Source organism: Pelophylax lessonae, assembly GCF_965119305.1.
Source record: "Pelophylax lessonae genome assembly, chromosome: 5".
In the NCBI taxonomy this organism is placed as follows: domain Eukaryota; kingdom Metazoa; phylum Chordata; class Amphibia; order Anura; family Ranidae; genus Pelophylax; species Pelophylax lessonae.
Genome location: NC_138772.1, coordinates 82,821,551 through 82,837,799, shown reverse-complemented (window position 1 = coordinate 82,837,799; position 16,249 = coordinate 82,821,551). Strand labels below are relative to the sequence as shown.

Genomic DNA, 16,249 nt, shown 5'->3' with positions numbered 1-16,249 from the left:
ACCGCCCAAAATGCAATGGGACAGGAACTGGGCTTTAAAAGGCCATGATTGGCCCAGAAACATCAGTAAAATGTGATTGGAGTGACTACGGGGTCCAGAGCCCAATGAGGAGTGAATACGCCCCCAGTATATAACATAGCCCTGCTAAAACTCTAGCACTGTAATACAGGGGCTGTGGAAGAGAGTGGAAGCATTTGTGTTGCTCCAGTGTCATTTTGCAATTATTAGTGTGAGGAAAGGGATATGCAGTGTAGTTAGGGTACTATATACCACTATAGTTAGATTCAAAAATCTAGTTTTTGTAGGGATAGCTTCAAGTGTCAGGGTGACCGTAGTGTAGTTTAGGGTGAACTGACGCTGCGATGTCAGGGTGACCGTAGTGTAGTTTAGGGTGAACTGACTCTGCCATGTCAGGGTAACCGTAGTGTAGTTAAGGGTGAACTGACGCTGCCATGTCAGGGTGACCGTAGTGTAGTTTAGGGTGAATTGACTCTGCCATGTCAGGGTGACCATAGTGTAGTTAAGGGTGAATTGACTCTGCCATGTCAGGGTGACCGTAGTGTAGTTAAGGGTGAATTGACTCTGCCATGTCAGGGTGAACGTAGTGTAGTTAAGGGTGAACGGACGCTGCCATGTCAGGGTGACCGTAGTGTAGTTAAGGGTGACCTGACTGCCATGGCAGGGTGACCGTAGTGTAGTTTAGGGTGAACTGACTCTGCCATGTCAGGGTGACCCCACTATGCAGATTCTGGGTTAGGGGTATACATATATATCTCAAAAACGACAATTTTTAAGAACTTTTTTTGCCCGATTCATAGTCCCTGGGGCATGACCCAGAACCTTAGGCACTTTTTTTAGGGGCATTTATTGGCTTTAGGGCTTCAAAATGGTGTTTTTTGATTCCAGAAGTTCGGGTCCCATTGATTTCAATGGGGTTCTGGAATCCGAACCAAACCTTTGGGAAATTCGGGTGTTCTGGTCAAACCAAACTTTTCAAAAGTTTGATCATCCCTAGTGAAGACCTGCTCTTTTGGCGTACAGGGAGAGAAAAAATGGCATAAAAGTGAAGCAGCGTACACCAAATACTAGACAGGTACAGGAATTTGTCGCATTCTGCACAACTTTTAAATTGCATGAAAGACACTTTCACAAAAGTCTTTATGAATTCAGTCCAAGGACTGTGCAAAAGTGTCCATCAGGCTAAGGCTGGCCATACAAGTTTGTTGGGCCCAACTGCTTTTTTTTTTTTTTTTATTATTCACAACACAGGAAACCGTGTCAAGGAGGCAGGCTTCTGTTTCTGTAACAGGCCCAAGTGTATCCAGTCTGTCAGAGGAAGGCTTCTGTTACTGTAGTAGGCCCAAACATATCTAAAAAGCACACGTTAATGGCTAGTCACCTCATGTGTTTAGCAATAATGTTCAGTTAGATTTTTTTTTTTTTTTGAGCCAACATAATGGCAGATACACAATTACCAAGACAAACACTTGCCTTTTCCTTATCTGAAAATCCTAAAGAACTGATACAATTTACATGGAAAACGTCAAGACTGGGCAACTTTCAGTCCTGACAGGATAAACCATCATCCTATAATCTGAATGAAAAACTCTTCTAGGTAATTAGAGGCGAATGTCAGATCTTTGATTGCGAGACATAAGAAAGCCTTAAATTGGAAGGACAGCCTGAATTCCAAGCCTTGTAAAGATCCCCTCCCTTTATTTCGGAGCCTTTGATAAAAGACGACACAGAGGGTGTGCTCCGCACAAGAGACACAGTAGCATCACAATGGCAGGCGTGTTTGTACAACAGGACAATAAGCCGATTTGGGGAGGGGGGGGCTCAATTACAGAGAACTGCAACAAAAGGTTACTTCTGGATCTGGAGCTATAGGGGAACTCTTGCACAATACAAGCTCTCTTTATAGGTTTTTATTATCCAGACATTGTAAAATACAGAAAAAAAACAAAAACAGTTCTATGTAGAGAGAACTAATGTGCTGCTTCCTCCATTTCAGAAAAATACACATTACACACAATGCAGCTCCTGTACCAAAGTAGCCATATTAAGAGCAAATATGGGCGGCACAGTGGTGTAGTGGTTAGCACTTTCACCTAGCAACACGAGGGTCACTGGTTCGAATCCCAACCACAACACTACCTGCCTGGAGTTTGCATGTTCTCCCTGTGCGGGTTTCCTCCGGGTACTCCGGTTTCCTCCCAAACTTCAAAGACATGCTGGTAGGTTAATTGGATCCTGTATAAAATTGGCCCTACTATGTATGTATGTGAATTAGGGACCTTAGATTGTAAGCTCCTTGAGGGCAGGGATGTAAATGTGTAATGTATATGTAAAGCGCTGTGTAAATTGACAGCGCTATACAAGTACCTGAAATAAATAAATAGGCATAAACTGGGGTTGATTTATTAAAACTGGTGCAGCTCTGCATAGAAGCAAGTCAGCTTCCAGGGGTTTTTGTTGAAGCTTAATTGAAACAAGCTAATTGGCTACCATGCACAGCTGCACCAGTATTTTGCACTCTCCACTTTTAGTAAATCAATATTGTAGAAGTGGGATGGACTGGGGTCACTGGTAGTAAGACAACACCCTGTGCAATAAGGTTCTGACTGCCCGAGTGGCTTTTTAGGACACAGTTGAGTTTTTAAGACAGTGGCACAATGGCCACGTTTGCAAAAAAAAGTCCATTAACACATGCATTTCCACACCACATTAGGCACACTAGCTTGTCGCAGTGCATTCCGCCCGGTGGTCTCAGTTTTGCTCAGCGGTCGTCGATCCATCGATCCCCACCGAGCAGGCGGATGACAGTTCTGTCTCCACTTACTTTGCAGAGACGGAGCTGTCAGATCCCCACTCTCCCTCTATGGGGAGATCAGATGAAAATGGACCGCCTGTTTGTTTTCATGCGATCCTCCAGACAGAGGAAAAAAAAAAAAAAATAGGGTTTCCACCGACCACATTGGATCGGAGAGCAGCCGAGATGTCACCGCTGACATCCGTTGCTCCATAGGAGGTACATGGAACATCCGATCCAGTCCGCCTGAAAAACTGACAGGCAGACCTGATCGGAAAGTCTGTGTGAAAGGGGCCTTAGGCAATGCAGCTTCACCACACGTGTGCTTGCAGGTCAAAATGCACAGTAAAGCCCCGTACACACATACCGATTGTCGGCCGACGACCGATTGTAGGCTTGTTAGTATGATGCTTCCGACAGTGCATTTTCGGCCGAACAGAATCTGTCGTGCAGACATTAAAATTTGCTGGCCGTCACCAGAACGGCCGATTGTTCGCCAGTCAGTACAGATTTCGGCCGACAGACAGCAGATTAGCAAGACTGGGCATGCTCAGAAAAAAAAAAAAAAAACAGACAAGGAAAGTGAACCATCACATGACATCACTTCTGCAGTCGGCTGTTGGCCGACAAAATTCGTGTGCAGTCTTTTGCAGTTTTCAACAGACACGACAGCCCTGGACAAAAGATGGCCGATCGTTCGGCCGACAATCGGTACGTGTGTACGGGGCTTAACACTACATGTGCTTGTATATTCTATCTAAAAAAAAGAAGGCTTTGATCTGTTCCAAAACATATGTTGGGACACATGTGGATGTAAACGGATGATGCGTTGTCAGTTTTTTCATCTGTCAACGGATGGATGAAAATTAGACAGACGATCTGCACGTGAAAGGGAGCCTTACAAAAAAAAAAAAAAAAAAAAACAAACTATGGGAGGGGGAAATCAGCTTCCAGGTCTTTTTTTTTTTTTTGTGAAAGCCTAAATTGAACAGCTGAAGTTTATTGGCAATGGCTACCATACACATTTTGCACTGTACAGTTTTTTTTTTGGGGGGGGGGGGGGGGAATAATTAAAACCCTGTGCACTCTAGTTAGCTGTAGGATTTCCATCTACAAAAAAAAAAAAAAAAAAAAAAAAAGTCAGACATTGTCCTTGCTGGGGATTTGTGCCTTTCAGTGAATGTACTGCTGTATATCAATAAGTTAAATCCCAAGTCAACATAACCTGATTTATTGCTTGTTTGAAGCAGACTTTTGATAGTTACCATTGCATGCATCTGCTTCCGAAAAGTTGGTTAGCCCCTAGGACAAAAGTCTAGCAATAAGGAACTCTGGGGTAGATTTACTAAAACTGGAACACAGCCTCTGGTGCAGCTGTGCATAGTAATCAGCTTTCAGGTATTGCCCACGTTCCAAATTGGTCCGATTTGATCGAACCAACTGCCCTGCCTGAAGCGGTGCAACGCCAGCTTGGGGCAAATTTCAATAGATGTCTGTGCAGGAACTGGCACAGATGTCTGAAATCGCCCCCAACGATTTGAAAATTCCGGTTTGAAGTTGTGCGAGTTCAGCTGAACTCACGATTTCAAACTGGCCTCAGTGTGAACATACACTTTGTCAAATCTTAACTGAACAGACTAAAGTTGGAATCTGATTGGTTACCATGCACAACTGCACCAGTCTTAGTAAAACTCTCCTCTGTATTCCAACTTTCATTAGAGATCTTGAATGCAGTCACCAGAACAACATTTTCAGGAGCCCAGAAATGGAAGGTCTACTTTAAAAACTTCCTACTGCAATGCACCAGAAGGGGGGGGGGGGGGGAGGGATTGTCAGAAATCTTTAAATCTTCTGGTAAGCTTTACTCACTAAATGCCGGTTCACACATATGCAATGTAGGACATTGCATGTTATCCGCAGCGCACTGCAAATCACATGTGATATCTGTGCTTTGCGAATTCAGCCATACAAAGTCACACAGGGTCACTTTTGGTCTGCAGCAGAATCTGATCTTGCATGGGTGTTCACACCTATGCAATCCGATTCATGTCCAAATAACAGTTCGCACTGAGATATGATAACTGATCTGGGGGGTGTTAGCTACGCATTGACCCCACTGCGATTCGCATATAGCATTGCAATCTGCCTGTGAGTCAAGAGCAATGCGAGTTCCCGCATCACATGTGTGAACCGGCAATAAAGGTCAAGGGCTCATTGACATGTATCTGGGGAATAGTAAATTAGGCAGCCAAGTGTGTCAGTTTCACACCCCCTGATCTAATCCAACATTTTCTGCAGGAGTTGTACACTTTGTGTCAACAAAAATGATAGCCCTCTACCCCAATCAAGTGGCCTGGGCCACACCACAAGCACCCTCCCAAACAATTCCCCGCAGATCACTTTTCAGAAGGAAGATAAAAAGCCCCAAGAACTCTAAAATTCTTACAAAGTAACTGATACAAACTAAACTATATTGTTTAAATTTAAAATATACTGGATCCATTTTTGTCAAATTTGACCCTTTCCCTTGGATCCATGTCAACGGCACTTGATTTGCAGGCAAACTTGGTAACATGTTACACCCTAAGGCTTGGTTCACATGTGCGACTGCCGGTTCTAGTGAGTTTGTTCAGGTACAAAATTTTTGCCTGAATGCGCACCTGAACCGAACCCTTTTGGAAACCACATCGCAGCTGCCTGGGACATGTAGCGTGACCGGTTCACACATGTCATGTGAATTGGATGTGAACCCAGCCTCAGTATGAAACCTATCCTTTAACCCCTCCCAATGCCATGAAAGTTTTTGCTTTGGATAATTTAAGCTTATGCAACAAAAAAAAAAAAAAAAAAAAAAAAAAAAAAAAAAAAGTGACAAGATATAGATAGAATTCTAATTAAAATTGTACACTGGAAAAGCCATACTCTGCCCAACACAACTGTAATTTTGATTCAGGCCATTTTCACATAAGATAAAAACTTCTAGCTCCAATTTTAATGCCCAGCAAGTAAGACCCCGTTCACACTGGGGGCGACCTGGTCACCTGACAGGTCGCCTCCCATAGAGAAGCTGCGGACCCGTTCTAATAGGAGCGACACAAGTCGCTCCGACTTAGAAAAAGGGTCCGGAGCTTCTTTGGGGCAACCTGCATTGACTTCAATGTTATGAAGTCCGTGCCGGCCGCTCCGAGGTCGCGGTGCGAGCCGCGACCTGTGAGGTCGCCCTGGCAAGTCGGATCGCCCCAGTGTGAACGGGGTCTTAGACTGGTACAAGCCAATATGCAAAAAAGAGAACCCGTGAATAAAAACACAAAACCAAAAACCGTTCCAGACAAAATATATATTTAAAAATTCTTTACATTAAACATATAGAAATGTGTACATTGTGTACAGTTTATTTCAATGACCAATACTGGCTCCCTAAAAAGTTAGAAAACCTTGGCGACAGTGTGTACAACTCTTCTACATCTGGTGTCTCATCAATAAACCCACATAGTACAAAAGAGTCCTCCCCTTCAAACTCTTCTCGTTCTGTGCAAATAAGATATCTTTTGGAACCTTCCACCAGAAACATCAAACATCCTGCTGTGCAGAAGATTCCAACTTCCTCCTCTTAGGAGAACAGTTTGTGTTCAAAGATAAAGTGCTTCTACTGGACCAAGATGTCCAACCTGGTCATACAAATTCCAGCTTGCCATGTCCACTGTACATCCCCCAATGAACCAGGGAAATTATTTTGTCATTGCTGAGGTCTGTATGCCTCATTTTATCACAGGTCAAGCAGCAGTTTTCATGCCCGGTCACAGGCACCATGCACTCCAAGTCTAACTTGGCTACTTGTCCTTTCTTCGAGTGGTGCCCATGAAAACTGTAGTGTAGTCTTGACAGCATCTGCTGCCTCTGATCTTGTAGTCTCTTATTCTCACTGCGGAGCATACGGAGTGCAAGCATTATAAGAAGCACCAATATTAGTCCACCGGCTATAGGAACAGCGATTACCGCTGCTCTGAACCACAGTTCCTTGGAGGAATTAAGCTCCTGGACCTTTGTGATAAGGTTTCTTGTGCTTTCATGTTGATACCTGCCACCAGAACCTGCAAGAGAAGGAAAGAATTAGTATACAAAGAAAAAAAAAATATATATATAGCTTGCCTTTGTTAATTTAAATTTCATTACATCTGGTAATATTTGAAATCACATTCTGGAGACGGAAACTTGATTGTGATCAGTTAGCCCCAAAAAACACACTTTATTATGCTAGCTTTCAAACAGGCTGTACATTTGTAGTCAGTGTTTACATTTTGCTTCCAGAACGAAGATATATATATATATATATATAGTTACTTAGTTTCAAAACCCATCAGCAGCTACATAGGTTAGTTCAACTGATAAATGCAGTCAGGAGACAATAGGGTCAAATCACAAACCTACACCTGCCCAAGTATACCAATTGTAAGCCATGTGACTTTTGTATGTTTCACTTTATTCAACCCAAAAAATGACAAAGACTTCTTGTTGCCTGCCAAGCACAGTAAAAAACCAAGCCCCATTCTTTTGGCCTCAGCATTTCAACCAACCACAATACACTCTCCCCTGAAGCTAGTCAGCTGAGTGTCTGCCTAGGACTGCAGTAAGCCTCAAAAAAGGCCCAATGCTGACATTGCTGGTAGTAGCCCTAAAGTTCTCAACAGCTGCCACTTGGGTTGTTTTTTGGGAACCTTCATTTTGCCCATGCAGGTCAGAGTGACAGGTTTGCTTGACAGCCACTCTTCCCAGCTGTACATCCCCAACTTCCCTTCTGCACCTTATCACCAGGAAAGACGACAACTAAGGGATATGGATCCACTCCTCAACCCCATGTGAGATCAGGCACCTGAGTAATCAAACAGTGCCATTATGGAGAAAGTTTAGCGAGTTACATGTTCCCCATTCCCAGAAGTAATCCAAGTAGCAGGTGAGTGAAGGCAAGTGCATGATCTGTGAAGAGCACCAGTAAGGGTCCTTTCATACGGGTGGTCCGGTCCGGTCCGTATGTCCGTTTTTCATCCCATTTTTTTTGCGGATGAAAAAAAACGGACATAATGCATGTCAATGGGATTGCAGATGACCATCTTTCCTATCAGTTTCGTTTTTCTGTTAAAAAAAAAATAATAATAAAAACAGAACGGGCGCAAAAACGGATGTCAGCGGTGTCATCCGCAATCCCATTGACATACATTCTCTCCGTTTATCATCTGCAAAACGGATGGGATGATAAACGGACATACGGATCAGATGACAAAAGGGTCATCTGGAAAAAAAAAAAAAGTGCTGGAGTGGATCAAAAAAACAGTCCACCCCCATATGAAAGGACCCTAAGGTGATCCTAATGCATTGGCAGAGCACAGGTTCGCTTTAGAAGGCTAATGTATTAAAATTTCCAACTACCTAAACATAACAGATCTAGACAAACCTATAAAACAATTCAGTTGCCTCACTGCCAGCAGAGAAAAAGGCACCAGCTATACACCTAAACTGGAGCTTCGCCCTACCCAACCACCATGTCCCTATTCGTAGCTATTGCCCCTGTCTAAAATATTTGGAAATTTTTTGAGCATAAGTACATTTTATATTAACCATCTCATGCCACTTCTGGGTCCTCAATCTCTGGTTTCCCGTTGACTCCTGGAATATTGGGAATCAATCCCAGGAGTCAACAGGCATTCTCCGCTGCCTCAGTGTTAACACGCATGTGCAAGATCAAGCTGTGCATGCTGGGTAGCAAGCTGCACAAAATACAGGAAGAGAATGGCTGGCGGCTTCAGATGCCAGTAGCAGACATGGCTGCCTTCAGCCGTTCAAGTATACCAGTTTAGGTAGGGATTTAACTATTTGGCATTACATTACTATTAACAATACTCTAAATATGTAGGAAGAGCGATATTTAAGCAGAACACACAAGGCAACTAGAATTTTTAGAAAGCCCCCCCCATGTTTGCAGGCGACAGGTATACTTAACAGTTGGTTTCATTCCTTTTGGTTATCACATGCATAAGGCCAAATCAACCTTCAAAACATTAAAATAACCCCAAAAAGGGAAATATAAATAATTTGCACTAGAGTTAAACAATTCAAATGTTTCAAAGGGTCAAATTGCCGTGAGAAACCTTTATACCGTGCACGGCTGTTTGTTTGCAGATGCCTGTAGGTTAGCGTGCTCTGTGCTTTTGCAGACAAGGTTTGCAAAAGGTAAAGAGATAAAAAACATGGAGAAGTGCAGCGTCCACACAAATAATGGAACATTCCTCGTAAGGTTTGGAAGAAATGCCTGCTAACGGGCACTAAAAGCCAGACAGGAGCCAAAGGCTCAGACAGACATCAAAGCTAGAAATACATCTTTAACTCTAACCATTCTTTTCCCACTGGTATCTCTAATTACATTAACAACAAAATCAATACCAGACACAGGGTCTTGGCAGCCATTGGTCTATACATCAAGGAAATGGGGAGAAAAAAAAAAAAAAAAGTTTAAAAATTGCATGCTGTACCTGATGTTTCACTCTTGGGATGAGAAAGTACATCATGCAGGCCTCTGTAATTGCACATATCTTCATGACAGCACTCCAGCTTGGGTATAGATGCCCCACTCTGGTTGTTTGAGCTTTTGGCCTTGCACACGTCTGCTGTGTTTGCTATAGAGTCCAAGCAGCCATGTGTGAGCGGTGAATTGATGTTCTGCGGGTCAAGCAACCTGGAGAAGCAGGCATTTAATTCCGACTTGCACATGTATCCAGTTGCAACACAGTGCGGGGCGTCACAGTAGCATCTAATTTCACCTGGAAGAAGAGAAAAAGGATGTGGTTTAGTAAAATGCAACCTACATATAATGCTAAAGAAATTGTAAAATTTTTTACAAAAGCCAAAAAAAGTCAAATTTGGGATGCAGAAGTCAAGGGATAGAAATCAGACTGGTGTTTACTGCTGCCTGGGAGCCAAACAAAAAGACTTCCATCTTGCGTACATCTATATCTAAAACACACATCTCCAAGCTGTCACTGGAACAAGACTACAGGAAAGTCTTTTCATGGGGACACTTTGTTCCAGTGACAACTTCCCGTTGTGTCTTGAGACAGGAACTAGAGGACAATATCCCCCAATAGGATCCAGACAGCAAAAAATAAATAGTAAAGGGTACACAGCGATATGCTGCCATGCCATATCTTACAAAGTAACTTACCCACACAACAACATTGTTAATTGTTTCAGAATATGCATGCGCATGAGTGGTAAATTGCCATTACTTTATTTAACCATGCATTAAACCTAGTAACTGCTGACCCCAATTCAGCAATGACTGACACCTTGTGTCACAGCCAAGACAGTGGCAAATCTTGCTGCTTTTGTTATTAAACTACCTTTATCCTCAAGAGACTGGTTCATTTTATGAAGTTTGACAACCTGGACATTATACAATTTTCCTTTAGATTTACCTTTAACTATGTAGTGCAAGGGCCTGCCTGATTGCATAAAAATTGAAAGCCTTTCAGTTTGACTTTATATTGTTTTGGTAAATCTAAAGAAGAAAAATAAATATTGTCCAATTTATGGGGCAGCCTTAGTTGCAGATTTCAGCAGAAAGGCCATCAGCCGTGGCCCCCCTGCGATTGGCCGGGTGTTTGATGACCTCTATGTAAGCGGAATATATTTTACAAAAGTCCTTCAGTCAAAAAAGGTATAAAAAAAAAAAAAAAAAACTGAAATTGTGCACTGTACAATTCTTGGTGAGTTTGCCAAAGTCAATTCCTTTGAGCTGACATGGAAAGCCATAAAAGTTGGTCAAAACTACAACACGAGCTCCTCTGCCCCTGACTTGCACGCGATCAGTGGTGTGCTTATAAAAAGAGGGAGGGAGGGGGGGGGGGAGCAAAAACAATATGGGGTAAAAACACTGAAAATTCAATACTGCAACTGAACTTAAAAAATTCTAAGAAACATCGGGAAAGCTTAAGGAAACGATAAAAAAGGTTCCCTTCATAAAACTCTCCCCTCAGAGGGCCCCTGAAATCTGATGTGAACACAAAATTCATGTTCTAAGGCATAAAGGCTTTAATTAACATAGCTGCCATATCGCAAGAATGCCTCAATTCAAAGATCACCAGGTTTTTTTTGTGCACATAAAAATAAATAAAACAAATACCAAACAATAAGGAAGCAACTGGAAAAAAAAAAAAAAGTAGACAAAAATCTACATCTCCTGAAATACAAATATAAAGGCTTAGAACATAAAAAAAAAAAAACACGACAAAAACAGAGGATGGGGTGGGGGGGGGTGTTTAATAAGACTCAAGGAGCAACACTACAAGACACTTTACAGCAACTATCTGCCAAAGTAAGAACTAAACTACATAATCTAATATTTATAGATGTTAATATTTAGCTGTAAGCTATACAAAGACTGTACACATTGATGGATGGCATTTATTACAACCAATAAGAGCACCGCACTGATATGCCTAATGCTAGAAGCATAGAAGCAGATCCCTAATTGGGTTACTGTAAAGCTGGACTGGACAAATCCCAGGAGGCAGGTACCATGTTCATAAATTACAGCTGGCACCTAACTTGGGGGGGGGGGGGGGATTTCATATTGATTTGGCCACTACTGTGCTAAAGCACCTGGCCTTGCATTGTTTTCAAAAAAGTAATTCAAGTCCTAATATACAGGATCCTAGAGTATCAAAAATGTCAGTTCACTCCTGCAAAATATAATCCGTTCTGATTGGCTGCTGTGGTTAATCTTTGTAATCAGACAAAATAAGCCCACATATGAGATTTAGTGTGGTGAACGTGCAAAAATGTCCACGGATTATGAACTGATGATATCAGAAATAAAGTTATGAGGAAGGACAATAATCAACTGAAGATCTTACTGTAGGGTTATAAGAGAAAAGGCATTGATCTTATTTCTGATATCTTCATTCAATTATTGGCCTTTAATTATTTAACCTTATTATTTCTAATATATTCAAGTTGATCACTGGCATTCATTCATGCAACCTTATTTATGACATCTTCAGTTGGTCATTGTCCTTCCTGATAAACCAGCTAAAGATAATAGAAATAAGGTCAACAGTCAACTGACGATATTAGAAATAAGGGTCAACTGACGATATTAGAAATACGGGTCAACTGACGATATTAGAAATACGGGTCAACTGACGATATTAGAAATAAGGGTCAACTGACGATATTAGAAATAAGGGTCAACTGACGATATTAGAAATACGGGTCTAAGGAAAGGAGGTCAACATTCCCTCGGCCTAACATGGCTCAAACTGTAAACTCCAAATGACATTAAGCCAATGTTGAAGTATTAAATATATAAAGTTTTCAATAATGTGTATGATTTCTGAAGACGTTTTTGCAAGGCAGATGGGCAAATTAGCTCACACCCACAAATCTGCAGTTCTATTTGCTCCAAACCAAACTTTTCTACAGACTTTACTTGCATTGGTTGGAGTTTGCCCTTAAATAAAATAAGCCTGAACACGCGTTTTAGGTCCAGCAAATGCAAAATGCTTTCTTTAGACTGTTTGGCCATCCTAGAGCTCCAAGAATCAGCATTACAGCCTTATCTAGAGAAAAATAAATCGAGTGCTTCCAATGCGAGGCCAGGCTGAGAGGTTGTTACAGTGCGGCCCACCTTGAGATCACATTTCACCTCTGTGCACCGAGCTCTGGCTCCCCTGCTTTAATAGCTTAGTTAATGGAAGCCAAATGACAGAGCGCCTGGGTAACAGAAGGCATTGCATTAGCACTGACCAGATCTCCCTCAGGCTTTCAAAGGCCAAAGTGCTGCAGGGGAAGTCAACTTTTATTCTACTCAAAAAAAAAAAAAAAAACTGCCATTACAGTTCTATCACTTTGTTGGAAAGAAATTACGAAAAGTGAAACCATATATAAAAAAAATAAATAAAAAAACGTATTTACAATTATAAACAGTGTCTGATATAATGCAAGCTTATCAGTGACAGATTGACGGATGGGGGGGGGGGGGGGGGGAGGAGGGCTGTAGTTGAGTTTTTGCAGCCCTCCTGTACCTCCAAGATGTATATGTTGTCTGTTTATATGTATAAAGTTTCTGTCAATGTTTTGTAAAAGGCTAGTGGAACGCCGAGAAGAGTGAACAATGCCGTTTCTGTTCTCCCTGACCCCCCCCCCCCCCCAATCTCGCTTTTATAATGTTATGTAGCTATTAACCAAAAATGCCTGGTTCCAGTCAAAGATGGCTACAGGAGACGCTGAGGGTTTTTTTTTTTTCCTCTGGCTGTTCAAAAGCTTTTGAAGTCAACAGCAGCCAGAAGTTATGCGAGCCTCTAATTATATCATTATCAGGCACATAGTTTCAGTATCTCAGACCTCACATCAGTCCTAGTCACCGCCGGATCTACTTCCCCTTGGATTGAGCCAGGAGGATAAGCTCTGAAGCAACAAGACCTGGGATTTGAAGCCGACACACCTCCCCCCTTTACCTAAGGGAAAGACTACTGCACTTTTAAAAGTCTACAACCACCCGAAAAAAGAATAGCATTAGTTACCCAAATGCCAGGATTGGTAGTATGGGCAATGGCTAGAGGAGTAATTATAAAGTCAGGGAGCCTCCACTACATCAGTTACCCTCATGCCTAGACTGGTAGTCAGATGCCTTTCTGGCTTGTGCCAGAGATTATTAGAAGATCTGGGAGCCTTCGCTATATCAAGTTAAACCGGCAGTCCAGGCACAAGAGTAAAAACCCTGGCAATGGCCAGAAGGTCCATTAAAAACTCAAGTGACCTCCACTACAATAGACACCCTCATGCCTGGTCTGGAGGTTTGAAGGCACTTACAAGCTCATGTAACCTCTAAAATGTTGGGTTACCCAGGGATGGCAAGGCCAATTATAAGTGCACACAACCTTTAAATGTTGGGTTACCTTCATATGCCCGGGCATCTGGCAACGGCAGTTAAAAGCTTGTGTGGCCTCCAAAACTTTGGGCTAACTCATGCTTGGGCTGATGTCTACCAAAAGCAAGGGCAGTTAAAGAGTCCTGTAACCTTCAAAATATTATATAGCGATTCTCTCATCTGGACTAGAAGCCTCACAACTTTAGAACTGGCCAGAAGGGAAGTTCTAATCTCCAGCAGCATTTACCGCATGACCATAGTAAGCCTAAATGGGCAACCTTGGTTCTGGTCAGAATGGCAGTTAAGATCCTGTAGACTCCATTGCATAAATTGTTAGGCTCATGCCTGGAGTGGCAACTCTGGCTCTAGCCAGAAAGCAATTATATGTTCTAGTAGGATCCATTGCATCAATTACCATCAAGTCTGGACAGGGAATCTTATAGCTGTCCTTCTGGCCAGAACCAGTGATAAGGTTACCAGTCCAGGCATGAGGGTAACCACTGATGCAATTACTCTAAAACCTTAGAACTGCCTGGATACATGTTCTAGTAGCCCCCATTGTGTCAATGGTTACCTCAGGCCTGGACTGGCAATCCAGCAACTTGGGTTCTGGGCAGAAGGGCAATTATAAACTCCAGAGTACTATCCAGCAATGTATCAATGACAGACAAAAAATACAAACACTATTTTACAGCTGGCTTTAACCAGCCTGCTAATAAGCCGATATTCCCTTTGTACAATGCCACAACATCTACCTATTTTGGCAAGTTTATTAGAATGAGAGTGCTGCTGCAGAACACCTTGGCATGCAGTGATGTGTGCAATTTTTCTTCCAGCAAGTCAGACCAAGCAATAAAAAGGTTTAAAAAGTAGCAGAATGCTCTGCAGTATCTTTATAACAAAATGAAGCCCAATAATCACAAAAATGTATCATTCAATATGGTGTCTGCATTCACTTTCCTTGTAAGGCTTTTTTCCCCCACCAGGTGATCAGGCGGGCAACACACCTGTCTAGAGTGCCAACACTCTGGATGAATGAGCACAGCAGTTTTTTTTTTTTTGGGGGGGGGGGGGGGATTTAGCTACAGTTACAAATTGAAGCCAAACTCCAGCTAATGCTTGCAGCTACAGCAGTCCCTCTTCTCCCCCCCCCCCTTTTGGGATAAGGGCTTCACATAAAAGCTGATCATAAGCACCCCTGCCAGGGGCAAACGGGTTTGTCTCAACCCTGTAACTGCTACATATACAAAACAGCTTCCGCTTTTGAAAAATATAAAAAAATAAATAAACACAGACTAACCGGCCACGTGAAAGCAAAATAAAGCCAAAAAAATAAAATAAATAAAAACACCAAATACAAGAACCGATACACTACAATATAATAAGGTTTGCTTTTGGGTTTTATACGGCTTTTAATGCCATCCATAATATACAAGATCAGCATTTCATTCATCAGAGCAGGCTGTGGCCCTCATGCACAGAGCGCCCCCTGGTGTCAGTGTCCTGGCAGAGCACTCCTCACATTCCCATTTAGCAGCTCACAGCTCTGGTTGGGATCCTTTAAATAAATCATGTAAAGTTCTTTCCAGGGATACAATGTATCCTTTAGGTGTGCTGCGATCTCTAGGGATCGTTAAACTGGATACACACTATACAACTTTTGTTAGATTTACCTTCAACTATGTAGTACAATTGCCTGCCTGATTGCATACAAATTAAAAGTGTTTAGATTTGACCTCATATTATATGGCTTTAGTAAATCTAAAGGAAAATAAAATCTAAAGACAATTGTACAGTGTGTCTGGCCCTTTAGGTGTGCTGTGATCTCTAGGGATCCTTTAGGTGTGCTGAGATCTCTAGGGATCCTTTAGGTGTGCTGTGATCTCTATGTATAGTGGATGGCATACATGCAGCGATGGGTGATCAGAGCTGTAAGAACCCCTCATTACAGGTCTGATCTGAGATGACAGATACCCCCCTATGCAGTGTGGCTGGGCATGCTGATAGTTGTAGTGCCCCCAGTCCGGTGACTCACCTTTAGTAAGGAGGATGGCCATAGCACAGAGCTCTAGTTGTAGCCAGATGGAGATTAGCCGATCCATTGACAAGCCCTGCTCTCCCCGGCTCTGCTCTATTTCTTCACCACGGGCTGCGCCAGGAAACTGTCACCATCCAAGCCACAGGACATGCGGAATCCGGGAACCACAAGCAACCGTGCCCAGTGCAAACACCGCCGACCCCTCCGATCACCGATAATCCGGCCGATACAATCCGAGCGCTGAGCCAGCCATGCAACACACTGAGCCCGCTACGGCCGCCGCTCTGCATAAGAACAGTGCACGCGCTGCGACACGCCCACTACGCCCCCCGTTGGCCGCTTCGATCATAAGTCACGCCCAGACGCGCTGGGCACACAGCTTGGCTGGACTGTCCAACTTTCAATCACAGGCTGGGAGAGGGGGGCGGGGCTGCTGTGGGAGGAGATGAGAGTAGGTTGTCTTCCTAAATCTCATGTT

The 16,249-nt window shown here is 42.8% G+C and overlaps 1 protein-coding gene across 1 annotated transcript; it reads right to left on the bottom strand.

Moving 5' to 3' along the window:
• Positions 1–6,129: 6,129 nt before the first annotated feature.
• BAMBI (BMP and activin membrane bound inhibitor) lies at positions 6,130–16,004 on the bottom strand. The gene is made up of 3 exons (XM_082259697.1): positions 15,769–16,004; positions 9,337–9,624; positions 6,130–6,903 (listed from the first exon to the last, which is right to left on the bottom strand). Exons 1-3 carry the CDS (start codon positions 15,833–15,835, stop codon positions 6,485–6,487), a joined length of 774 nt encoding a protein of 257 aa, XP_082115823.1. The 5' UTR covers positions 15,836–16,004; the 3' UTR covers positions 6,130–6,484.
• Positions 16,005–16,249: the final 245 nt, after the last annotated feature.